Source organism: Meleagris gallopavo, chromosome Z (assembly GCF_905368555.1).
Source record: "Meleagris gallopavo chromosome Z, MGAL_WU_HG_1.1, whole genome shotgun sequence".
NCBI classification, from domain to species: Eukaryota; Metazoa; Chordata; class Aves; order Galliformes; family Phasianidae; genus Meleagris; species Meleagris gallopavo.
The window spans coordinates 40,295,147-40,321,642 of record NC_139435.1 but is presented as its reverse complement, the minus strand read 5'-3'; the positions used below and the strand labels follow the sequence as shown (position 1 = coordinate 40,321,642).

General features: G+C 38.7%; 1 protein-coding gene across 8 annotated transcripts in view; it reads right to left on the bottom strand.

The window, feature by feature from the left end:
- Positions 1-3,176: 3,176 nt before the first annotated feature.
- The window catches only part of NTRK2 (neurotrophic receptor tyrosine kinase 2), a 204,810-nt gene continuing 181,490 nt past the window's right edge, over positions 3,177-26,496 (bottom strand). For 4 of the 8 annotated variants that reach the window (XM_085212796.1, XM_085212795.1, XM_085212797.1 and 1 more), the window contains 2 exons: positions 9,526-9,684; positions 3,177-8,698 (listed from right to left, as the gene is read on the bottom strand). In XM_085212796.1, the coding sequence (XP_085068922.1) occupies positions 8,513-8,698; positions 9,526-9,684 (345 nt within the window). In that variant the 3' untranslated portion in view covers positions 3,177-8,512. The remainder of the gene's footprint in view (positions 8,699-9,525; positions 9,685-26,496) is intronic. The other 4 variants (XR_014880320.1, XR_014880318.1, XR_014880319.1 and 1 more) reach the window with 4 other exon arrangements.

Below are 26,496 nucleotides of genomic sequence, written 5' to 3'. Positions count from 1 at the left end.
CATAAGTGGACAGGAGGCCCATCATCTTTGCAGGATTTGACAGTTGGTGGATCTGTTAGGACAGGAAATTCTTGGTTGCCAGGCTATATGAGCCAGAGGGCTAAGGCAATTTGTGTTCTCCTGCACAGGGGCAACCATGCTGTGCTGGTCTGTTCCTCATGTACTTCATGTACTGAAGGCTTTGCAAAGACAGGGAAATATTTGTTTTCATGAGAAGAGACCTTCTATGGCTCTTCCATGTGTAAACATCACATCACTGATATCTTCTTAGGATCTCTCAGTGGTGACTTCAGCTTCTGCCAGCTTTGCAGGCTAGTTTAGTCACACTTGGTATTACTTTTTTGCTCTCTGGGTCATGGATGGTAACTATTGTTTGCATGGCCTTGTGAGTATTGACAGCATGTGCTGTCTTCTCAGTATCAGCACACATAAATTAAAGATCAGTTATAGGTCTGAAGATCAAATGGAAAGGAACTGTTCCCAGTTTGAAGCTGATCACCTCTGGCCAGTTTGAAGGTTCTGCACAGGTAATGGATGCTGAAGGGGAAAATATTACTCAGATCTAGGGAAGGTAGCACTGGTCAGAAGAGCATAAAGATGCTCTACAGAGGAGGCTTTTTCCTTTGATCAGCCATCACAAAAAAAGTAGTAAATTGCTTCTTGTGAATAAGAAGGTCCTAAACATGTCATTGTTGTTGCAGCCTCAACCTTATACAGGAGGATTTGGGTTACTTGGAGCAGGAACCCATGCTGGGAGTGGCCTGTGTCAGTGTTCCTGAACAATTTCCAACTGTGCAAGCTGAGATTATTTAACCCTATAGCCTACCCTGCCCATGTTGTGACACACATAAGAGCATAATCAGCTTGTATGTATTTAGATGAACTCTTCCAGGGAAAAAAAAAAATAGAGGATAATAGCGCTGGACTTCCATGATACTTGTAGTCATTGTACCATAACAAAACACTGCTTAGAAACATCATCTTCTGCATGAGAACTGATTAATATATGTATAAATAATTGGTTATGTCTGTTCTATTTGTCCTTAAGCTCAGCATCTAGGGCAGCAAAACACGCATTTCTAATGTTTACATTATTTTTTACATATTTTAAATAAAGGATTGCTCATTTATTCTCTTATTTTCTCCCATCCAGATTCTCTTTTCCTTGTATACTACTTAATAGAGATCTCTTCCAGAAAGAGCACAAGCACTGAACTGTTCTGTTCTCAGTGTCCTTGTTTTCCTATTTTGTCTGAAGTTCTTCCTACCAAAACCTAAGATTTATCACAAATATTAATATATTATTTTGACAAGTTAGGCTGTGGGCTGATTTGGTAGAGTCTGCCTGATCCCATCCTAATGATATTTTATTTTATTTTATTTTATTTTATTTTATTTTATTTTATTTATTTTATTTTGCCTTTCTAGTGCCATCATCCTTCTTTGTAATATGAACTTTCTCACTGATTTCAGAATAAATTATTATAGCCATTAAAAATACTAATGGGAGTAATCAATAGGCACTGTGAATCACTTTAAAATAATACAGTGATAAAGATGATAGATTTTTCAGTTACAGAACCATTTAGCACAAGGTCTTAATCACGAAATCAGTTTGGGGATTTTGTTGAGTTTTGGCAGGAACAGGAGCAAGACTTGTGTTGAATAGCCCACCTGGTCCTGTGGTATTTCACAGCTCTCCTTATGTAGAAGGCATCGGAAGGCTGGTGGTTCCTAGACTCTGCAGCCAGCTGAGAAGCTGGTGCACACTGTGTCAGGGACCCTAAATGTTGTAACATTAAAGAAGCTACCTGGTCTCTCTGACACATTTTGGACCATCTTGTCATCCTCATGCAAGTGTCTTCTGCTAGTCCTTGTGCAGCCTGAACTAATATCTTTATCCTTACAACTGTAGTGATCTGTCACTATTTTTAAGCTGAGTCTCTGGTGTCATGGTATTCTCATGAAGGTCGGAGAGGCAGAAACCCACAGATAACTCTTCTGCACCAAAAAGAGTTGAGCAAGTGTCATCTCCTACTGTATGCAAGTGCTCTGTCTAGAGACGACTGGATGAGATGGTAAGAGGCTAAAAGACACCAGGGATTGGCAGTGTCTGGTTCTGCCACTGATGCACAACTCTGGCCTTGAAACCCCTAGAGAAAGGGGTTGGTTGGGGTGTTCTTAGGCAGCCAAGCTGGGATGGCAAGGTGATGCTTGCACGGGCTAGATCTTGTTGCTGCCAAAAGCAATTCTTTGCAACCAAAGGTGTTTCATTTCAATATAGCAGCACAACGCACTGAGTCTGGAAGACAACCACGTTTTGCTGAGAAGTCAGACAGGACATGTTTAAGCCCCTGGTTGAACACAAACTGCCAACAAAGCTTTTCAGTGTGAATTGGGGTTATTTCATAGCTTTAAACAAACTTTATACTGAGGCTTCTTCTTTGTTTTCGAGCACTTATAACCTGCTCACCTCATCTCAAAGATGTATCTTGGCAGAGAGAAGCAGACACATCACAAAGTGGCTCTCACATTACTTTACTCCACCCTTGAGGTGTTTGGCTTACATCTATAGCTGATGAAGGGTTTTTCAACCATCTTACTGAACTTGCACTCTGCATTCTGGATATTACTAATCATATTCTTTAAGGACTTAGGTTTAATGCTTTGTTAAGACTGATATGTTAAAAAGAACAAACCTTCCTCTTCTGCATTTTTAATAGAACTTCAGTTTTAGAGATACATTTTGCAAAAAGCCATAAATACTTGCAGACAACTTAGATGAATTTCTTGAAGGCCTGTTTCTGAAAGAAAATAAACAGATATTTGCAAAGCCAGATCCCCAAATGAATGAGTTAAAATATGATCTTTGATGTGGAAAACAATAGCAACAACAACAACAACAAACCAAAAAACCAAACCAAACAAAAAGACTGTACCATTATATTCAGATTGGATATATATATATATATATATTTTTTTTTTTCCCCTATTACTACAGGTCTCCTCTTTCATCAGTTAAAAATTCAGTACCCTGGTTTTCATTCAGGGTCTTAGAATGCAAATATATCATGCTTCTAATCATAACAAACTGTTCCTTAATTTCATCCTTTTTAAAAAGAATGGAGATAAATGAAGGCATTTCAACAAAGAAAACACGCAACACTTCATGAAAATTGTAGGTCTTTAAAGTAATCATTTTATCTTTCTTTTGTATGACACTGTTTATTGTAAGACATCATTTTTATTAAATACACTGGAATACAAGAGAATTTCCATGTCATGTGGAGAGAAACTGGTCACATGATTCACAAACAAAACTTTTAACACTGATACCTAGGCATCACTTCAAAATCAGCCAAGATGCAATGAAAGTTTTAAAGCAATGTCTTGTTATAACAAACTGCAAAACAAGAACCACTAAATATTTGCACAGAGACATCACATTAAAAAGAAAGAAAAAGGAAAAAAGAAAGGAGAAAGATAGCTCTACACACCAGGTCACAGTTTGGTGACAATAATGAGATTTATATTTATATGTAGGTATCTTCCTCTTTATCTCAAGTGACAGAGAGAGAGATATCTAGAAATATATATGCATAAAGTATAGGTGGAGAACAGGGCTGTGGCAAATATTTCATAATTAATTGATTATTTAATTATTCATCAATGTTGAATTAAGTTGCTTTTATATAAAACATTCTTAGCTGTTTTTCTTTGTTACAGATAGATAGATAAAAGCTGCAATATATAGGCCTCTGGAAAGATTTGATTTTTTTACATTTTCCAATCAAATGGCCTTACTACTGGCAGCTTCTATTATCCATGCATGAAGTACTTGGTGTTTATAAAGTATCAGCCAGTCATCACTCGGAACCTTCTGCAAGCAAACAAAAAAGTCCCCACAGACCTGGTCTAGAATGCATAGACAGTAAAATAATACACCCATCATTTCCCATTTCTTCTCCTGAGACATATGTTTAAAAGATGGCAAAATAGTCACTTGGTTGCTATTGTGAAATTCACAGTGTTTTCCCTGCAAATGTAGACTTTTTGTTTTGTTTTTTTTTTGTTGTTGTTGTTTGTTTGTTTTTTTGCTTCATATTTATAATGAATGTAGCATCCCTCACCCACCCCCCATCCCAGCCCAAATAAAGGCCTTTTAACTAAGGCTCTTAAAGGACCTCTTGATTCACAGCAGCAGTGGTTCATCCCAGCCCTAACAAGAAAATACAACTTCTTGTGCTATCAAAATCTTCATCTTTGATTAGAAACCCTGATCTATTCACTATCCCTTCCTCGGCTCCCTCCTTCACATTTTATAGCAGTATTTGAAATTCCTTTACAGGCTGTAACAACTCAGACATAGTCTAACACATATGCACTGCATCTTATTCATCCAGTGACCTGATCATTTGACTGGGTTATTGTTTTATTTCTTTTTAAAGTGTTTATTATAAAGTCTACATCGATCACAACAAAAACAGTATCTGAGAAAGGTGGGAAAGAGTATACAGGAGGAAGGCAAGAGGGAAAGAGAATGAAAGAGAAAGGAGCTAAAAGAGGAGATGAAAGAAATGGAAAGAAATGGGAAAGAGAAGAAGAAAGGGAATGAAAGAAAAAGTAGCAAGAAAGAGAGAAAAAAAAAGGAAAAGTGAAAAAGAAGGAAGTAAAATATAGGCACTATTTGTTAAACTATAGACAATATACAGATATACTGGTTTACAAATCAAAATGAATGAAGTAATTTTTGAAAGGGTACACTCCATCATGCATCATGGGGTGCTGTTGCTTTACAAATACCTGTTCACCACCACCAGTTCTGGGTTCTGTAGATCAACTGAGAGTGAAGAACAGTGTGGCAGCTGCTGCAATTATTACTGCTGAATTTTGTCGTTCTCAATGTCCTACATGTAGTGTTGCAGTCTGAATAGTCCAGCTCATGCTTGGAATTATTTCGCTACTGCAGATGAGTATAAAATGCTAATGGAGCTGCACTGTTATTCTAGGACAACAAAACAACAATAGCACAAACCCAGAAATGACAGTCAGTCAAACTCTACTTTTGGAGGTTGGAAGCTTATTTGTTCATTTCTTTGTGACAAATCAACAAGTGAGATAGGAATGGAAGAAATGTTTTTATGCAATCATATGGAGGAGAAAAGTGCTTGTTATATCTCTAGCATTCTAACATTGCTTCTGCTGCACACCAGTTAAAAAGTTGAATCTTAGAAACATAGAAAAAGAAACATCGAAAGAAAATATGATTTTGGTTACTCAGCAGACTTAATCAATTTATTAATAGCACTCTAATTATCATTTGTTATAACGTAGGTGTATGTAAATCTATACATATACACACAATCCATACATAATGTGCATGCATGTCTGCACATATAAATAAAATACAACAGACATAGGCATACATGTATATGCTATGTGTGTGTATATATATATGCCATATGCAAGCACACATATATATTATATATATGATCAGTTCATAGCACAGTCCAGAAAGACTTTTAAAATGAGCCTGATTGTCATAGTTACTGAGTGTACACAATTTAGCGGACAGTGCAAGCATGATGAATATGCACATATACTCACCCTTTACTGGGATTTGAGAAATTTCTTCTTTTTCTCTGCTCATTCTGCTACGCTTACCCACCTTTTCATGAACAAATGCAAAATATGTATAGCTACAGTTTATAGCTTGTCTACTCTGATTACACATTTTATGAGCTATCAAGAACATTAATGACATAGATCAAGGTTACCATAATGGTGGCTCTGTAGAACATTTGGTCCTTTAGAAGTTTAACATACTGCTATGTTATTGCACAATGCATTGTAACATTATTCATTTTCTGAAATGACTATAGTAGTCTCACTAGTAAATCAAAAAGAAAATGCCACTAATTATAATTTCAAGGTTTTGTGAGTTTGGATTTTTTTATTTTGTTTTGTTTTGTTTTGTTTTGTTGGTGGTGATTTTTTTTTTTGTATTCATTCTTTCAGTGCTTGCAAAACCCACCTGTTTGCTTTCAGGCTGGAGCCTGCTTTTCAGTAGAAGATGCATCTCAGATGCCTTTTCCTCAAGCTCATAAGACCCTAAAACAGAACACAACAGGCAGAAACTCGGCATCTCTCTCTCTGTCAACTGCAGCATTCTCCCACCACACAGTATCAGTGGACAATTTTCTTTTCCACCACTGTTATTTTGAAAATCAGACTCAAATTTCTTTAAAAGATGAAACTCAAATTCTCAAGTAAATGGGTTCCAGTGGATGCTCAGTCTTTATCTAGCTTTCTATATGAATTTCCAGGACAGTCCAGATAAAATCTTAAGGCCCATTTTGTAGGAATCTTCCTCTGGCTTTTTGTGTGTTTCCAGTTCAGTAGCAATTATGAAATAACATCCTGTTTCATAAAGAAATACTGAGTATGGCTTTATAGATACACTGTCATGTTTATTTGTAATGCTGCTGCCCTTTCAATGACATTGAGAAGGGTGAAACTCCATCGTTGTCCAATGAACTGTTTTATTCTGAAAACGTTCAAAATCGTTATAAGCTAGCTCTCAAAGCTTCAGAAGAAAGAAAAGTAAAGTACCTCAATAAATAATATATGCATGCAAATCATATATTAAATGTGTTATGAGAACACTTACAAAAATAAAATGCTTAATTTATTAAATAAAATATCCCCAACACAAAAATGAAGGACTACTTTGATCTGGCTCATATCAATCAGAAATAACAAAAAGAGAAAAAGAAAACAAAGATTTTTTTTTTTGTTCTGATTTTTTTTTTGTTTTTTTGTGTGTTTTTTTGTGTTTTTTTTTGTGGTTTTTTTTTTTTTTTTTCAGTAACGCCCCCTCACAGAGGGAGGCAAAAGTATTGAGGAATAGATAAGGTAGGTTGTCTTTTGTAAGAATTCATATTAAAAATAATCCTAAATCTAAATTTGAAATCTTCAACTTCCGGTTTGAAAAATAACAGATATGCCCATGCACTTGTCATCAACACAGTGGCCATGCAAAAAGTACACACATAGTGCCCATCCAACAAAAAAAAAAAAATTATTTAAGAAAGACTGGATGTTGGTAATGACAGCACTAATACCAATACGAACATGGTGCTAAGCTCAAGGTCTTTGCACTCTGAGAAGTGAGCCATAACCTCAGAGTAATTTGTTTTCCCCAGGTATCTCACTTTATCCCCTGCCATGGCTCAAATATAACCAGTGATGTCCATGCTTTAGATTATTCATGTAGTATCAGTCTATTGTATCTGTAACATTGTAAAGGCATTTTAACATAGCTAATGTCTTTGATTATCCCCTTTCAATGAAATATGTTATACCATTATGAGTTTGCTATGCCTACTAAGGTGTTTTACAAGATGAGTGACAGTTTCTGCACAAAGGGCATTAATTGACAGAGACCATGCACAGTTTTTCTCGCACGGTTTAAAGAAAAAGAATATGCTTCTGGACAAGCAGAGTGTAAGATACATCTGCCCCAGCATCCATAGCTTGTCCTGTCTTATCAAAATTCTTAGTTTCGTTGTGCGATCCTGAAATTACTACTGTACATTAATAAGCCTAACTTTAGCCTTTATTAAAAAAGACTTGCTGGAGAACATTTATGTACCAGTGGCGTGACAATATCCTACCAGAAGATGAAGTAAGGGCATGTGTTCACTTATCACGTTGCAAGATAATTACGTGCAGTGCTGGCAGCATCGTTTTCCCTTTTAACATAAACTTGTATCTGGCAATGAAAGGTACTGGCAAAGTACCTCATCGAATCCCCTTACTCCTCAGAAAGACTCTCCAGGGAAAGTGCTAAACCTCCTCTTGCCTTCCATCAAATCATTTCAATGTTTTCAGTGGGGTTTGATGCCATCTGATCCCACAGTTTCTCCAGATAGTGGATCACACAACACTGTCTTGTTTCCATCTGGCTTTTTCTCTGCAAGGAATACTCTTCATGTAAAGAATACCAGTCTTCTTTTTCCACCCACATGCTGAAGCAAAATAATTGAGGTGAATCCATAGAAACTCTCAGTATCTTTACAGCAGACATCACAAAGTGCGAGTCAAATATATTTTCCCTTTTTTTCATCCACATCAAAGGCATGAATACAACAAGGCATTGTTAGTTGTGATGGGCAAACTGGAGAGTCTGCTGATATAACAGATCAGGTTTTTAAGGCCTTTGTCTATGCAGAGTTACAATAATGCAGAAGCCAAATTGATTAGAAAGACAGGAAAGAAGAAAAAGATGATAGAAACTGAAAGAGGGAGAGAGAGAAAAGATACGTCTCAGTAATGTCTAAAAAGTCAATACTGTGTCTACAGATGGAGAAGTGTACATTGCTTGCCCTTTAAAAGCTTCTCCACAACTTTGTCATTAATACTGTCAAAGTTAAGAACACATTTTAATGGAGTTCAGCGGCAGTAGAACACATTAATTCACACAGCCCATAAGAAGAAATACTATGAGACTTTAGCCTAAAATATCCAGGTAGACTGGAGATGCCTTGGCCAAGTTCTGAAGGAGGGAATGGATTTCTTTGATGTTGAGCCTCATGTGAGGTTCCCGTTGCCAACATCCCAGCATCAAGTCATACACTTCCTTGGGGCACGTGCGAGGTCGCTGAAGGACTCGGCCCTGAGTGATGCACTCAATCACCTACAAGAAATCAGAAGGAAAGAATCAGCATAGCTGTGACAACTTTATAGGTCTCATCCCCAGAAGAATTAGCTGCTGATGACCTCATCAGCCACACTGGTGGCAGCCAACTCTGCAAAGGACTATATTTCTAGGTAGATGGATGGGGAACGGGATGTGATCCTGAAAATCACTGTAAATGTATGTCACCAAAGAGCAATAACAGAGTCATGCATGTCCCTCCCTTTTAGTTCTAAGGAAATGGTGGTCAGGAAGCAGTCCCATATCTTGTCTTGCTACTCATCTCTCTACCACACTTAATCTCAGAGGATAATTTTTCACTTTGCTCACAGAAAACATCAGCACCCCTTTGTCCCTCCTTATACCTTTTGAATGTTGCTGTGGCTAATTTCTGAAAAAGCATTACTTTTTATTCCCAGTACATTAAGAGAGCTCCTGATTCCTTAAATCTATTTAATAATGCTTTTCAACAACCACTTTTGCGATCGCATGTGTGATATTTAGCTGAAATCAGCCAAAGGCAGTACAGGAATTAACTAAGCTCCTTTTCATTACCTCGTGGTCCTTCTCAAAACTAAACTATCTTATACAAAAGAGGAAACTACGTTCCAATCTACTTCTGCTTGAACAAATTCCATCCATCTTGGGAAGTAAAGGCTGAAAAGGAAGAAATTAAACCACGATATTTATGAAAATATAATAAATAATTTATATTAAACTTTTTGCCTTTACTAGATAAATTCACTGTTGTCTCTCCTCTATAAAAATCATATAATCAATTAAAAAGCAAGCCTCCTCACAAGCAGTTTGGAATGTATTGCACAAACCTCATTGTTTGAGAGCTGGTACCATGGCTGTTTGCCATAAGTAAAGATTTCCCATAATACAACTCCCAGGCTCCAGACATCACTTTCAGTGGTGAACTTCCTGTACATAATACTTTCTGGAGGCATCCAGCGAATGGGGAGCATGGTGTGACCCCCAACCTGGGGGGGAAAAAAGGAAAAAGTCAGAAATAATTCCTCCAGATCCAATCAAGGGAGAGTATTAAGATATTAAACTGGGTACATACATTATTTGTACTTTTCCTGTCTTTTGCCATTTGCTTCAAAGAGATTTTAAGAAATGGGAAGTTGTGATCCAAACTCCTCTCCTCAAATGACAGTCACTGCTGTGGTAGGTTTTTCAGCAGAATCTCCAAAGATTCTGTTTCTGAAGTACAAACTCATCTTGAAGTACAAACATTTACTTGGCAGTTCCTGACCAAGGAACTATAAATTAATTAATTTAGCCTACTTATTCGCTTTAAATTAGGTGAGATTTACTCTCCATTTTAAGACTCAGGAAACTATAAATAACCCATGGAATGAAATCTACCCTGATGATTCTCCTACAAAATCACTGATACCAACTGAAATCCACAATAAACTGACTGAATTATGTAGTAGGATCAAAATTTACATGGTTTAATCTCGTAATTTGGATTGAAAAAAAATTGCCTGTTGGTAATTTCCAAGTTAATCAATACATCTAATTACTTTTTCCCCATTAACTACCCAGTATCACATAGCTTTACAGAATTTTCAGTCCTTTGGATATATTCTCATCTTGTAAGACATGGAATCTTGTCCCAAATCAAGTTATGCTGAATTCCCAAGGAACTTTGTACTGAATTATTGTCTTTCTGAAGATCACTTAAAACACTTCTTTGTTTTTCAAAAATGCTTCCATAAAATCTCATCACCTAACCTTAATTTAAATCAACAAATACAATCCTTATTTCCAGTTTATAAAGAATCTGTTGTTCCAAATATTTCCCATTCTGACAGGACCACATCATTAGATAAATCTACTCAAGTACTTCTAAAATAGTGCTACTGTGATGTAGATATATAAACATTCTGATAACTTTTACACCAAGACAGTTGTGAATATTTCCAAGGAAGTAAGAAAACAGGAAAAATTTTTCAAGGACATCAAAATTTTGATTAATTTTCCTATGTGAAAACGTATTTACCTTGTGAAATCATATTTGCACTTTCAAGGTTCTGTGAATTCAATGCATCATTTTTCCTTGTGAGATTTTTTCATATGCTGTTGTAAATAACATTCTCCTGTTCTTATGTTAAAACAGCAAAAGGAAAGAAGACTCAATAGAAGTTCAGGCAGGGTTCATATTATTTCTAAATCACTCAGAACATCAATGATTCAGTGTTACTACAGTATAACAAAAACACAGCTATGGCTTCTAGAACTCAGCTCTGTTGCATACATTGCCGCAAGTCCATGCTTGCTACTGAAGCTGTAAAAACAGAAAGTCATGCCATAACATTCACAGACTTTCATGCCTAGTGTATTATTAGGCACTTTTCCCTTTACCTGAGAAGTCACATGAAGAGGAGTACTTTTTTTTCCAGATGTTAAACAAAAGGCAGTTTCCCGATTTCAATTTCTGACAATGTTGTGGATCTTCTGACTCAGCACAAGCTGCTGTCTACACATTATAGAGCTATTCAAAATGGACCCTACACCTGCAGCTTCTGGAGTAACTTAAAAACATACAAGTGAGCAGTCCATTTATAGAGAATGGATATATGCTTTTAAATGCTTTTTTTCAATCAGACTGATTAGTCTTTGTGTACAATCCCTGGCAGAATTCCTTAAGATGCTGGTCATAAGTATTTTTAATAATCTTTGACCAAGTTACTCAAAGATGTGGAGAGTTCAAAACGATGCATGAAGAAAGCTCCAGTTTTCCAGCTTATCATAAACTAAACTGACATGGTAACCAAACAGCTCAAATCACCACTTTTACTACTGCCTTGAGAGACATTTCATTAGCAAGTCAGAAAAGTTAGTCCCTTTGAAACATGCAGTCACATACACCCAGCCAAAGGGCAAGTGCCATTAAAAGATGGTTAGTGATGAGAGGCTTTTGGTCTCATTAAATATTAAAATGGCTCTTAGGTCTGTTCATCATATAGCCTCTGTGATTGGTTGTTTTCAGCAATTTCTTTGACTCATTCCTTAAAAATTAATGAAAGCTATAAACAATAAACTAAGTCTCTCTATTTTTTCTTATTTGTCACATCCTACATTAAGAGACTTTTTAAAGAGCAATTAAAAATACCACTCTCCAAAACTTTTCCATCATTTCTTGCTACTGAACAACAACGTACTTGTGGTAGAGCTCTGAGCCTAGTTCCCAGAGTCATTCAGTTACCTGAATATCTCTGGAGTGATGATGAAAAATGACCACCAAATTATGGTTCTGCAATAAGCTAATCTGTAACATAAGAGACCTAGGCATCTTTCTTGGTAGATCTAGTAAGACCAGCTCATCAGTACTCGTTCTCACCAGGAATTCAATTTACAGTTAAGCACAAACCATAAGGTTCTTTGGTGTCTTCCCACATCCTGGAGTTGTGTCCATTTCTGTTCCTGAAAGCAGAAGACTTAACTGGGAAGAACACTGTTTTAGGAATAAAAAGTTCAGAGATGTCTCCAACTTTATCATGGCCAACATCTATCATATTAAGCAAAGTTACCTCCCAAGCCTCAGAGTCTTTGTGACAATAATATTTAACTCCTTTGCAAGAGTACCAACACTACTATTATATGGGGTCCTTTTTTTTTGCCAGATTTCAGTGCAACAAAGAGAGCAAACCTTGCAACACTGAGCAACACTTGCGGCATTCCAAGCATCTTCTATCTCTGGTCCAAGAACATCTTCAGCTTTAATGAAGATTTCAGCTCAGTGCCATCAAAAACATAGATCAGAGTATGATCAAAGGCACTATTTCTAAATGCACATTTCTTTCTCTATTAGTGGTCAGTGGTTACTGAGCCAACTATTACTTGGTTGTGTTAGGTACGTGCTCAAAATGAAGCATGTGCTTCAGAACCTTCTTGAACTGTAGCCTAGGGCTTGACATCACAGTTCTCAGGCTGCCTGAAACAATTTGCCAGTCAACTGTGAGCTGCTTTTAGTACCTACCTGCACCTACAGCTGGGTCATTAATAGCAGTGAAAAGAGGCAGAGTGCCTTTTGGCTCTTGTTGCCAAACTCTCAGCACAGTTATGGGGTATTTCCCAAGGAGAATCAATGAAAGTAAGCATGAGTATACTGACTAAGCTTAATGGTTCTGACTAGATGCTTTCTGTGTATATTTTAATAAAAAATGCAAGTATCTTACAGCATTCACTCCTGATGTTCACACTGTAATTGCAGTGCTGCTTGATACATAAACAGCCATGTGCTAAGCAGACTACCACTGGAGGTGAACAACACCTTTATATTCAATCTAGCTATGGTATATTCAACCTAGCTATTATGGGTTTAAATATATTACACTTTTAACTTAACATGCTATCACTTTAAAATGTTTTCTGTAGCTACAAAAATGTTGCAGAAATGACAATTTTCTGGATGCTAAGGGTAAGCTTTCTAGATGCTCACCTGAAGGAAGTTGTATTTTTTGCTCATTTTTATTTAAAATTGAATGGATCCTTCCTGTGACATAAGTACGTACTTGGAAACATCAGTTTATGCATGCAAGCCCCTGCTATAGCCTTCTATTAAGTTTTCTAGCAATATTGGGCTGGAATCTAAACCAGAAAGCCCACTGAATTAACTTCTGCAATATGCGGACTATCCACAGGGAAGAGACTGCTATGCTATCTCAGTGAGCTATGATCTCTAAGGAGAAACTGCCACGTTGTTCAATGCATGAGATGCTTTACTTTCAACAAAACAATGTTATCACACTTGACACCACTTTCAGCTCTCATTTCTTTTTAATGAACTTACCACTTTGAAAGATGCCAAATGAACATACCTTGAACATAATTTTTGCTTATTTGCAAACATCAAGCTTCAAGGATCACCATGTCTTAGCCTTGAAGCAGGAGACCTAAAGCTAGAGTTAGCTGAAGTTTGCTCGCTTTCTGGCTTCATAAGTTCCATATCTTGCTTTGCAAAGGTTTTGTGAAGTGTTTATGATGCAGGAGCCTCTGTTTTAAGAAGGAAACCTCCCTATAGTATGTAATCTTGTGGAAGGTGATTTTTGTTGCCCAAGTCTATACACATCCATCCATCTCTCCATCCATCCATTTAATGTAACCATTGATTTTCAACATAAAATTCAATGGAAACATTAAGGCACATAAGTATTACTACTACAAACATGAGCCCTTATCTGACTATCATCAAGATCAAGGTAATCAATCACTGCAATTTGTGTATGTCATGTGAAAATATATCTGTGAACATGCAGCTCGAATCACTGTTTTCACTGTCACTGCCCAGTGACTGTGGGAACACAAAGACCTCTTGCCTGACATTTGTAGAGAAATGGATTCATTCTTTTACCAAGAACAAGAAAATGAAGCCTTGTATATAATTCTTTTCCCCTTTTTTTCAATTTCCAGCTTCAAGTAGTTGATTATTCTGAGTTCATGCAGTAAAAAATACAGCAATCAATTGCATAGATTTGGAAACCAGGCTTCCTTATTTATGTTCAACATTTGCAGATTCCCATGATTCTCTATCATAGAATCATAGAATCATAGAATCATAGAATCATAGAATCACAAGATTGGAAAGGACCTACAAGATCATCTAGTCCAACCGTCCTCCCATTACCATTGCTATCACAAGCACTAACCATATCTTGTAGCTCCTCATCCAGATGCCTCTTGAACACTGCCAGGAATGGTGACTCCACCACCTCCCTGAGCAGGCCATTCCAGTGTCTGACCACTCTCTGAGGGAGTGTGACACTGCAGTAGTGTGTGACAGTGGCTTGTCTGACAATTCTCTGAAAACCAGTGCTATTTCTTCTAGCAACAGTAGAAACAGTAATCTGTTTACTCACTCAGTCTTATGAAGCTGAATGCCTAACCCTTGAGTTTCAACCGTGATCCTGCCCAATACACTGTTCAACCTGACTGCTGCATGCATCTCTACAGTGTCCCACTGGTTACAAGCAGAGGGCAAACCTTTCGCAAATCAGGATGGTAGTCATGAAAGCGACAACACCGCCCAGCATTTGCTTAAAATAACTACATGTGACAAGTACATTCCTAGTGTCCTTAATACAGCTTGATCTTAATTTGTCAAACTGGAACCGCACTGCATCATTTACTTGATCTAATAAAGCATCCTAGAAACTTGGGGTTACACAGCATTTCAAGGTAATTTTCACATTTTGTGTTTTGGTCTTCTGAATTGTTTCCCTGTATCAGGGTGATATAACTGCAGTTATATGTTCTCTGCAAAGATTAGCATGTCTTGCTGTTAAAATCAAAACTCTTTCATCTCTTGGTGAACTTCTGCTCTTTCCTCCTAATAAAATCCAGGAAAACATTTCTCACAGAAAAGAAAAAATCAATAATTGATATTTTCATTTCTTGTATGCCATGGCCTTGCAGACAAAGTCAATGTCTCCTCTTAAACTATCATCTGTCCTGCCATAGCCACTTCCAGAAAAGCAGTATATTATTTTCATGATCTCAGTCTGGATTACAAGCCATACCACTCCAGCTCACAAGGTTATGAATTATGAAATAACTTATGAAGATTATATGCCAACAGCTGAATATGTTTTCACTTCCACTTTTAACACTGTTTTACCTCATTTTTATTCAAGAGGGGCTCATGTCTAAAGTTCTTAATTCTTCCACTGGTATTGATACAGAAAACCAAAACAATGTCCAGAATAACATTTATTACAATGTACATTCTTTCCAGATGTGAAACTTGAGTTCAATATTGTGTGTCAGCTTTGTCCCACTGGAGATAAAATTTTACTCATTAGTCTCAGTGAAACCGTAAGTAGCATGGAGAAGATGGAGAAGGAAAAACTGCTAGCAGCCTTGTGTAACATAAGAACCACAAAACAAGAAATTAAATTTGTAGATTGCAGGGTTTGTAACAGACAAAAACAAGCACTCAGTCATGTAACAAACAGTTGCTTATGGAATTCACTGCCACAAGATGCTGCAAGCACCCAAGTTTTAGCTGGGATCAAAAAGTGATTAAGCATCCTCTTGGAGGATAAAATCTGACTAGGGCTATCTAACATGATGATAACATCTCTGGCCCAGAAAATGCCTGAGCAGTGGAGTGCTGGAAGCTAACAGAGTACTTGAAGGAAATGTTACTACATACTTAGCATTTCTTAACCTTTCACAGGCACCTGTTACTCACACAATCCTGAAGAATGGCCTTTTGAAAAGCTGTTGTTGTGTCCCTACATTTTCAAAATGAGGTTTTTAATCAAATGTCTCAGCAAAGCTTAAGGAGTGCTAAAAATAATTGTGCCAAAAGGGTGGAATGATGGAAATTAACCATATGAAATTGTCTGTGAATGATCCATTGTGTCTTATAATGCAGCATCTTCCAAAGTCCTTTTAAAATTCTAAGTTGAAAAGATGTACAATGTCTTTCACTGTGTTTTACACACCACAGTATCATAATGGGTCAGTCAACCATAATGCATAATTAACAATGTGTAGTAGTTAAATCATTATGGAGAACTTAACCTTCCAAGAAAGTAATATGAAGTACCCTTGTGGTAAGATCAGACAATGCTGAAGAGGGTGACATGATTCATATTTCTGATTAAAAGAAAATTTTCAAGTAAAAGGGACAGAAAGAAAATTAACCCTCTGGAAATCTGCAGCACTCAGACATAGTAGATTACAGCTCTTGAGTGCTTCAGGATAAAGGGTCTATGAATGCAAAAAAAAAATTATATTCCTTTAGAGTATATTTCTTTTACTTTCAGATAAGAATAATTTCTAGACATAAACAATAAATTATAATTTAAGTAAAAACAAAAGGAGGAATTCTGTGTTAAATTAACAGGAGAGGTAACTGGTTCAGTGGACATCTGGATTCACTTCTGAAGATGAGAATATGGGACTCTGGAGAAAAAGCAGAGAGATATGGCCCATGGAAGCAGATGGTCCATTTTTTCCAGAACAAACTTGTATTCTTTCACCTTGCCAAATCAAGTTATGCAACAGCATACTGTTACTGATCACTCTGATGTCATGCATGACTGAAAACTCAGAATATTGAGCTCATAGGAAGTCCTGTGTTTTGCTCTAAAAATGTGGTTGCTGTAACACTTGTGCCCTAGTACTATTCCCATTTGAGCACCTGAGTGTCTGCTGCTCAGACCTCTGGATGAAGAGAGATATCAAGTACCAGGAGACAATCAGCTGAAACAGCACATTAAAATCCCCACAGGCTCTGAGGTGATCATACAATGTGTCCAAGGCAACAGTGAAACAATTTTTAGTGCAATATTAATGAACAACAGCTATGATCTTTCTGATTTGCAAAGCAAACAATTATAAATATAAAATTTCACTTTTTCAATTAATCCCATGGAGTCTGGGATAGCAGGGACAAAGGCATTTTAAAACCAATCTTAATGTGCAATGGAAGATGACTCTACAAGTCTCTACTATAGCCAAAGTTTGTGTTGTGAAGAGATGCTAACTATCAATATCAGTGCACAGTCAACATCAATAAGTAGCAAGTACATTAGTGCAGATGCTGAAAGTCAGTTTATGCTCACTATGAAATCTCTACACCTGAAATAGTCTGAAAACTATTTCTCAAGATCAAAGCCCTTTTCCATATTTTTTTTCAATTTTACTGCAGGTTAATATAATGTAATGTCTCTCTATTGGTCATGTCAAATTGTATCATGAGAGGTGATGGGAGAGGAAAGGGAGAAACAGAACTTGGTTTGTAGCTTTACTTCTCCCTTGTGAGTCACAAAAGTATTTCCATAATGCACACCACATGGGAACACCATCATTCTTAGTTGAAATGTCTCAGATTGTCAGGTTTTTTAGTGTTGATGAAACTATTTTCTTTCCCTGGTTGGTTAATTTGTTGTATGGCCTACAAACACCAAGTTTAGAAAGCTGTCACAGTATATGAGGTAATTAAATGGGCAGAATCTTTAGATTCTCGAATCCTAAAAATATGGGCAAATCTACTGAGTTCCCATGTCTTTCCCATAGAATAAGGCTTGTACACAGACTATGTACATGGAGCTACGCAAGACATGTCAGATCAAATCTGCCAAGTACGACATGAAGAGAGTGGGGAGTATGAAGAAGGCAGATCTTGGCTTCATGAATTCAAAGGAAGAAAAATTAACCTTAACATTTCTGAGAATTAGCAAGTTCTTATTTTTTCTGTGCAGATCTCTGCATGTCTAAAGAGCAAGTAAACATTACCTCCATCACAATCCTAATCTGTTTTCAGTGCCCACACTGAGAATGTCTACATGGATGCTATAAACAAGGTAGACTATGCAGCTAGTCATCTACATCAGCGAGGATCTGAGAGAAGAAAAACTATGTTGCTGCCCAGCTAGGTGCCAATAAACAAACTAATGGCACAGGCTTTGCCATTTTCCTTCTCTTTTGCAGTCTTGCTGATGCCTTTTGATTCTTTATTGTTTTCTTTCCATGAATTCTAGTTTTTAACCCCTTACTGGTACTATGGCACCACTCCATTACACAATATGTAATATGATCAAACAGTACACAATCTGGTCACTAAAATTACCAATAACTGCTATTGCGAAAAAATACTTCTTATGGAATTTGAAAATTCTATACTGATCTTACCTAATTCATATCGTGAATTATTCCTCAAGACATGCTTGAAATACTGCACAAGAGTCAATTTATAACTCAAGCAGTGATTAAAACCTCAAACTTCTAGAGTTATTAGGTCTTGGACTTCTATTTACATGTGCAAAAGGCTTAGATCCATGAATTTAATTTAGCTCTCTGACATAAAGCTTGTTAAACTGGTTCATTACTAGAGGATCTTAGAACACAAAGGAAGATCAGAGTCACTCCTGAAAGGCTTTTGGACTCTGTGTCAGTGCTGCTGCATCTCAGGTAAGGGCCATCTGGACTTTCACACCACATTATAGATTGTACAGTGTACTCTTCACATCCCTCACCAAATGCTGGTCATACGTGGTCAAGGGAGAAGATATGAGTGGGAAGGAAGTATCCTGCTACACCTTGCTTTTCCATCACATATACCCCATGACAGCATTCTGGAAAACTTTCCCCCTCCAGATAAGATGATGCTACTCTTTGTTGTAAATATGCAGCACAGAGTTGGTTCCTTCCTCCTACATGCTCAACTTCCTCCTTGGTTAAATAAAGTCCTCTGCTTGCTGCAGTGCTACAATGCTGTAATGCTACATAATTAAAAATCAGTGCACAAATGGAATTTTAAACTTAGGTTCACAGAGAAGTGGGAGGTGTGTAGCAATACTAGGGTTTCAAAGATTACCTTCCTTATGCTGAGTGGCTCAGAGATATCAACCAGTGATATTGCTGCAATTTTACACAAAAGAAGTGGGTAATTTTTTTAGAAATCTCTATCATTAAAGTTGCAGGACAAGTGTATGATTTTTCATACAGATCCCAATCTTCAGTTCACCTAGACTCAATAAGGTCACCAAAATATTCAAAATAAACAAAATGAGAAATCAATCAATCAGTGAATACATTCCTTAAATACAAATGTCTCAAGTTGCTAAGATAAAACACTTCCATTAGTTTAGACTTTTCTGAGATTGCCTACAACCTCAGTATTTTGCTCAGTGAAGGAATAATTTGCACTAGATCTCCCAAATCAGACTGTTTGAAAATACGGTACTGTAAATCACATTTAAACAAGGCTGGCATTAGACCTACTCTTGTACAGTGCCTAAGTCAATGAAATCCTGATCTGTGCATTAAGTTCCTCCACACTTTGTAATACAAGTATGATATAATAATGAACTCTTTTTAAGGCCACATGATAAAAGTTATGAACGGGCTTTCTTTAACTTGGTTATATGACAGTGGGTTAGTGTAACACTACTAAAGGTTATGAGTCTTAGGTATTTCAAAATATTTTGCATCTGTTTCACAGGAAAACTTTTGAGATATTATTGCATAAAAAACGTATTTTCCTTTTAAAGCCATGCTACTTTCATGACATTATTTGGATATGATGAGGGTGAGCCATACAGAGTGTTATCAAGTGCACTCAGTGATGTTCTCATTAAAACGTTATGCGCTTCATGCCTCCATGCATAGTTTCCCTTGTTTTCTTGCCAGACAAACCTATTATTCTTTCTGTACATCAGACTGTCACCTTGACCAATCCCTGAGTCCTGGCCTTTATGTTTATTTCCAGTGTACTCTTCAATGGATCTTGTATCCATCAGTTTTAATTTTTTGCTTCATCCTCGTGTACAGAAGAGAGTGATTCTGGGATCCTCATTAGCCTTGTTCCTGTACCTAAAATGTAATCACTTTTATTTTATTTTATTTTATTTACTTTACTTTACTTTACTTTACTTTACTTTACTTTACTTTACTTTATTTTACCTGTCAGATAGGAGTTTCCTTTCAAAAAACATGAGTCACTGAGCAAACTAGAAGGCATTCATTAACAAAAAGGAGATGCACCACTGCATTCTGTCCTGATAGGATCACAGAGTCACAGAATCACAGAATGGCACAGGTTGGAAGGGACCTCAACAGTCATGAATCTCCAACCCCCCCTGCCATAGGCAGGGCCACCAACCTCCCACTTAATACTAGACCAGGTTGCCCAGGGCCCCACCTAATCTGGCCTTCAACACTTCCAGGGACGGGGCATCCACTTCCCTCTCACAGGGAAGCCTGTGCCAGCAGCTCTCCACTCTCTCTGTAAAGAATCTTGCCTGAAAGCTATTACTACATTAGAATCTTTAATCTAGAATCACAGAATGGCCAGGGTTGGAAGGGACCTCAAGGATCACGAAGCTCCAACCCCCTGCCACATGCAGGGCCACCAACCTCCACATCTCACACCAGCCCAAGCTGCCCAGGGCCTCATCCAACCTGGCCTTGAACTCCTCCAGGGATGGACGGGGCATCCACAGCCTCTCTGGGCAGCTGTTCCAGCACCTCATCACTCTCATAGCAAACAACTTCCCCCTGACATCCAACCTCAATCTCCCCTCCCTCAACTTCAAACCATTTCCTCTTGTCTTGCAGTTATCAACCCTTTCAAAGAGTTAATTCCTCTCATGTTTGTAGGCTCCCTTTAGGTACTGAAAAGCTGCAATGAGGTCACCTCGGAGCCTTCTTTTCTTCAGGCTGAACAAGCCCAGCTCCCTCAGCCTGTCTTTGTAGGGGTGCTGCTCCAGATCATCTTTATGGCTCTCCTCTGGACCCTCTCCAGCAACTCTCTGTCCTTCTTGTACTGGGAGCTCCAGACCTGGACACAGTACTCCAGATGGAGCCTCATAAGAGCAGAGTAGAGAGGGACAATCACCTCCCTGTCCCTGCTGGCCATCCCTCTTCTGATGGAGTCCAGGATACCATTTGCTTTCCGAGCTGCAAGAGCACATTGCTGGCTCATGTTAAGTTTTTCATCCATCAGGACCCCCACGTCCTTCCCTGCAGGGTTGATGTTCCTCACATCATAACAATTCTGAGTTTGGAAACCCAAAGCATTTCACAAGACCCATTCTGTATGCATGCTCCAGCTTCTGAAACAAGTGTTATTATCCAATTCAATGTATGGGTTGGCTTAGTACTATCTAGTTAATAATACTGACAAAACAGTGCCTTGCTGGCATTATAACTCCATGTAAATATTGACATTTTAAATGAATGTCTTCCAAGTTATTGAATTGAGGATTTGATTTGTTTTCATTTAAATTTTTAAATCTTTTGAGAACTTTGCATAGTTTTCTGCAGGACGGACTAGGTGATCTGCTGCTAAGAACTATGAACATAGTAGTGAGGAAATGGAATTAATACAAGTGTATGAAGACTCCATCATAGAATGTCATTAAATCTTGACACATTACTTACATTTGATTATACATAGAATCACTTCTTACAGCACAATAGTAAATGAACTGTAGCTAAGGGTACTTTACTCTTAATGAGACCTTACCATCATCATAACTTCCTAAAGGGAAGTTGTGATGAGGAGAGTTTTGGCCTCTTCTCCCAGGCAACAAACAGGACCCAAGAAAATGGTCACAAGTTGTGCCAGAAGAGATTTAGATTAGACATAAGGAAGAACTTTTTTTCTCTCAGAGAGTGGTCAGAGATTGGAATGGCCTGCTCAGGGAGGTGATAGAGTCACGGTCCCTGGCAGTGTTGAAGAGGCATCTGGATGAGGAGCTATGAGGTATAGTTTAGTGCTTGTGGTAGCAATGGTAGTAGGAAGATAGTTGGACTAGATGATCTTATAGGTCCTTTCCACTCTTGTGATTCCATGATTCTATGATTCTGTGATCACGATCAACATAATATCTTTGATGAAAAATGAGAGATGGGTTCCATTGTCTGTGAGAATTGTTGAGCTAGGGAAATAGTCAAGTGGGTGTTAATCATTTAAAACCATGTTTTATCAGACAAGAATTAACATCTGACAATTCCTAAATGAAACTCAATCAATTTCTTGCTCTTTAATGCCAGACAGCTTCCCAACACCCATGCCCTCCTTCTGGCAGTCTTGACACAAAAATACCAGGAAGAAGTTATCTTCTTCAAGACTGTCTTATCCCTAAAGAAAGCAAGGAAAACTTCTCTGTTGGTTTAACCTACGATGATGAGCACTTTCTCAAATTAGGTCATCTTACTCTAATAGGGACCTCTTTATGCTCGGTAGGATCAGTTTAACTAGGAGGCCTCTAGTAAAAAAAAGTAACAACAGCCTTACTCTGGAGAGTGGAGGAAAGGAAACAAGATGAGTACCAACAGAAAAGAGGATACCTAGATAAGTGGAAGAAAAGATGAACAGGAGTTTGGGGGGAAAAAAAAAATGGTCATGACAGAAGACTAGTTCATGTGGAAATGATGTATTCCATTCCATTACAATCTATCTATTGCAGTGGGTTTCCATCACTCAAGCAATTAGCAGCAAGGATTGTCCTGGATGTAACCTTCTTAACATGCTCACTCCTTTTCTGGACAGGCCGAAGATTGAAAAGTACTCTTTCATACCCAGTCTTATATGTACCTTTCAGATCAGCATTACTACTCCAACTGTAACTAATCAGTAACAACCTCCTGCACTTGACTTACAGTCAAAACACTGCCAAGTTATGAGACGCCTCAACCTTTTTCTGCTTCAGTGAAAGGAATGCAATATTCAGAATGATCACTGCTGAAAAGAATGCAATGTTCAGAATAAGTGCACATACCATTTCGCCTCTCCAGCATGTAGAGTAATTTATTTTTCCTCTAGGCCAGAGAGGTGGGGAATGAGAGAGAGTAAAGTAGAATTCTCTAAGATAACATAGAGAGCTTTCCACTGCCCTGCAGGATCCCACAGGTCCTTATCAGCAGGAGACAAGCCTGACTTCCATGGGCTCCTGAGGGACTTTACAGTTCATGAGTGACTGTCAGAAAGTCCTCATGGAATTATGCTTTTCAGGTGTCACTGCCATAAACAAGGCTTTCTCCTGTTTCAGGCAGCACTGTCTACCAGAGTAAGCATCCAGACTTTCCACTGGTGAAACTCAGAGGTCTGGGGAAAAGATAACAGAACTCTGATTGACCCTAAGCTTTTAAGACTCTTGGAATTGTATTTCCTACCACATGGAGTTGCTCCCACCAAAACAGTTATTGTATTTGCATTCTATCTTGTGGCAAAATTATAGCTTTTGTTTATTCTTTCTTTGTACCGGGAATTTTATCTTTGAAATCTAACACTGGGACAATGGTCTTTCATCATTATTACCCATTAACTTATTCTCATTTTAAGTTGTAATACAGAACCAGGAATGTCTGTATCTACTAATATCTTTATTATTTCTGTCCAGGATTAGCATTCTGTGATCATGTTCCATCACTGTGGATGAAATCATTTTTTTGTGGCCAGGCAAGGCCAGGCCTTGGAAGTCACTCATGATGTTCTCAAAGGGCAAGGGAAGAAGTATACACCTGCTGCACTGGGATGGATACTAATCTTTGTAAGATATTTGTCAAAATTCATCTCCAGAACACTTCATTTTAGCATGTTAAAATCACAGAAACACCTTATCATTAGTATTGCCAAGATTGTTAATATTTTAAAAATTAAAAATGTAATATTTTTAATGGTAACCTCAGTGCTACAAAATACAATCACTGGTAATTTTGAGAAGAATAGGTATTATGTATACAGCGAAAGAGAAAAATGCAGAATCACAGAATCACAGAATTGTAGAGGTTGGAAGGGACCTCTAGAGATCATCGAGACCAACCCCCCTGCCAAAGCAGGTTCCCTACACCAGGTCGCACAGGTAGGCGTCCAGGCGAGACTTGAATATCTCCAGAGAAGGAGACTCCACAACCTCCCTGGGCAGCCTGTTCCAGTGCTCCGTCACCCTCACCGTGAAGAAGTTCTTACGCACATTCGTGCGAAACTTCCTATGCTGCAGCTTATGTCCGTTTCCCCTCGTCCTGTCTCCACGTACCACTGAAAAGAGACTGGCCTCACCGCTATGGCCGCCACAACTCAGATATTTAAAGACCTGGATCAGGTCCCCTCTCAGTCGTCTTTTCTCAGGCTAAACAGACCCAGTTCACTTAGCCTTTCTTCATAGGGGAGATGCTCCAGGCCCTTCACCATCTTTGTGGCCCTCCGCTGGACTCTTTCCAAGAGATCCCTGTCTTTTTTGTACTGGGGAGCCCAGAACTGGACACAGTACTCTAGATGAGGCCTTACCAGAGCAGAGTGGAGGGGGAGGATCACCTCCCTCGACCTGCTGGACACGCTCTTTTTAATGCACCCCAGAATGCCATTGGCCTTTTTGGGCACGAGGGCACACTGCTGGCTCATGGCCAACCTGTCATCCACCAGGACGCCCAGATCCCTCTCTGCAGAGCTCCTCTCCAGCAGCTCATCCCCCAGCCTGTATTGGTGCATGCAATTATTCCTCCCTAGGTGTAAGACTCTACACTTGCTCTACATCTTGCACTTAGATGAAATATAGGGCTGTATCTCTGAATGTGAGCTGTGTTGTAGAATTCAACCTTTTCTATTATTCCAAAGAAAATAAAAATATTTTTATATCATGCATTAGAATCCAGAAGTAAGCTATGTGGAAATGGGCCCTAGACTTTTTAATTCTATATTCCCATATTGTCTCTCAATACTGGACAGAAAAGGATCTGTTTGTGCATGTCCAGAGGAGAGCCACAAAAGTAATCCACAGCATGGAACATTTCCCTTGTGAAGCCAGGCTGAGAGAGCTGGGGCTGTTCAGTCTGGAGAAGAGAAGGCTCCAAGATGACCTCATAGCAGCCTTTCAGTATCTAAGGAGGAGGCACAAAAAGGAAGGGGACAATCTTTAGCAGGGTCTTTTGTGACAGGACAAGGGAAATGGTTTCAAACTAAAAGAGGGGAGATTCAGGTTGGATATAAGGAAGAAGTCTTTATAGTGAAGTTGGTGAAGCACTTGAAGAGGTTGCCTGGAAGGGTGGTGGACGCTTCATCCTTGGAGACACTGAAGACCAGGCTGGGCTGGTTTCATCAGCCTGATCTCCTGTGACTGACTGGACCCACTTGGTGGATGTGGGAAAGGCTGTTAAGATAGTCTACCTAGACTTCAGCCAAAGCCTTTGACACTGGACCTCACATTATTCTCTTGGAGAAGCTGACAGCCCATGGCTTGCACAGATTCACTCTTTGCGGGTAAAAAGCTGGTTGGGCAGCCGGACCCAGAGAGTGGTGGTGAATGGAGTTAAGTCACATAGAGTGACTGTTCCCCATTGGTCAGTACTGGGACCTGTACTGTTCAGTATCTTTATTGATGAGGGGATTGACTGCACCCTCAGTAAGTCTACAGATTATTCCAAGCAGGGAGGAAATGTCAGTCTGCCTGAGGGTGAGAAGGCCCTACAGAGATCTGGACAGGCTGCATTGCTGGACTGAGGCCAATGAGATGAAGTTCAAGTCCAAATGCCAGGCCCTGCACTTTGGCCACAACAACCTCAGGCAATGCTACAGGCTTTGGGCAGAGTGGCTGGAAAATCGTGTGGAAGAAATAGACCTGGGGGTTTTGGTAGATGCTCAGCTGAACATGAGCCAGCAGTGTGCCCAGGTGGACAAGAAGGCCAATGGTATCCTGGCTTCTATCAGAAATAGTGTTGCCAGAAGGAGCATGGAGGTGATCATCCCTTTGTTCTCAGCTCTGGTGAGGCCACACCTTGAGTACTGTGTTCACTTTTGGGTCCCCCACCACAAGAAAGACCATGAGGTCCTGAAGCATGTCCAGAAAAGGGCAACAAAACTGGTGAGTCATCTGGAACACAAGTCTTCTGAGGAGCAGCTGAGGGAAGTGGGATTGTATAGTCTGGAGAAGAGGAGGATCAGAAGGAGACCTTGTAGTTCTAGCAATAGGAGCAGAGGAAATGGCCTTAAGTTGCACTGGGGAGATTCAGATTGGATGTTAGGAAAAATTTCTTCTCTGAAAGAGTGGTCAAGCACTGGAATGGGCTACCCAAGGAGGTGGTGGAGTTACCATCCCTTGAAGTGTTCAACAATGTTCAGACTTTGTACTAAGGGACATGGTTTAGGGGGAAATACTGATGATAGATGGACAGCTGGATTGAATGATCTTGGAGGTCTTTTCCCACCTTCATGATTCTATGATTCTGTGATTTTATAGACAAGGCTCTGAGAAACTTGATCTAGCTGTAGATGTCCCTGTTCATTGCAGAGGAATTGGACTAGATAACATTTAAGGTCCCTTTCAACT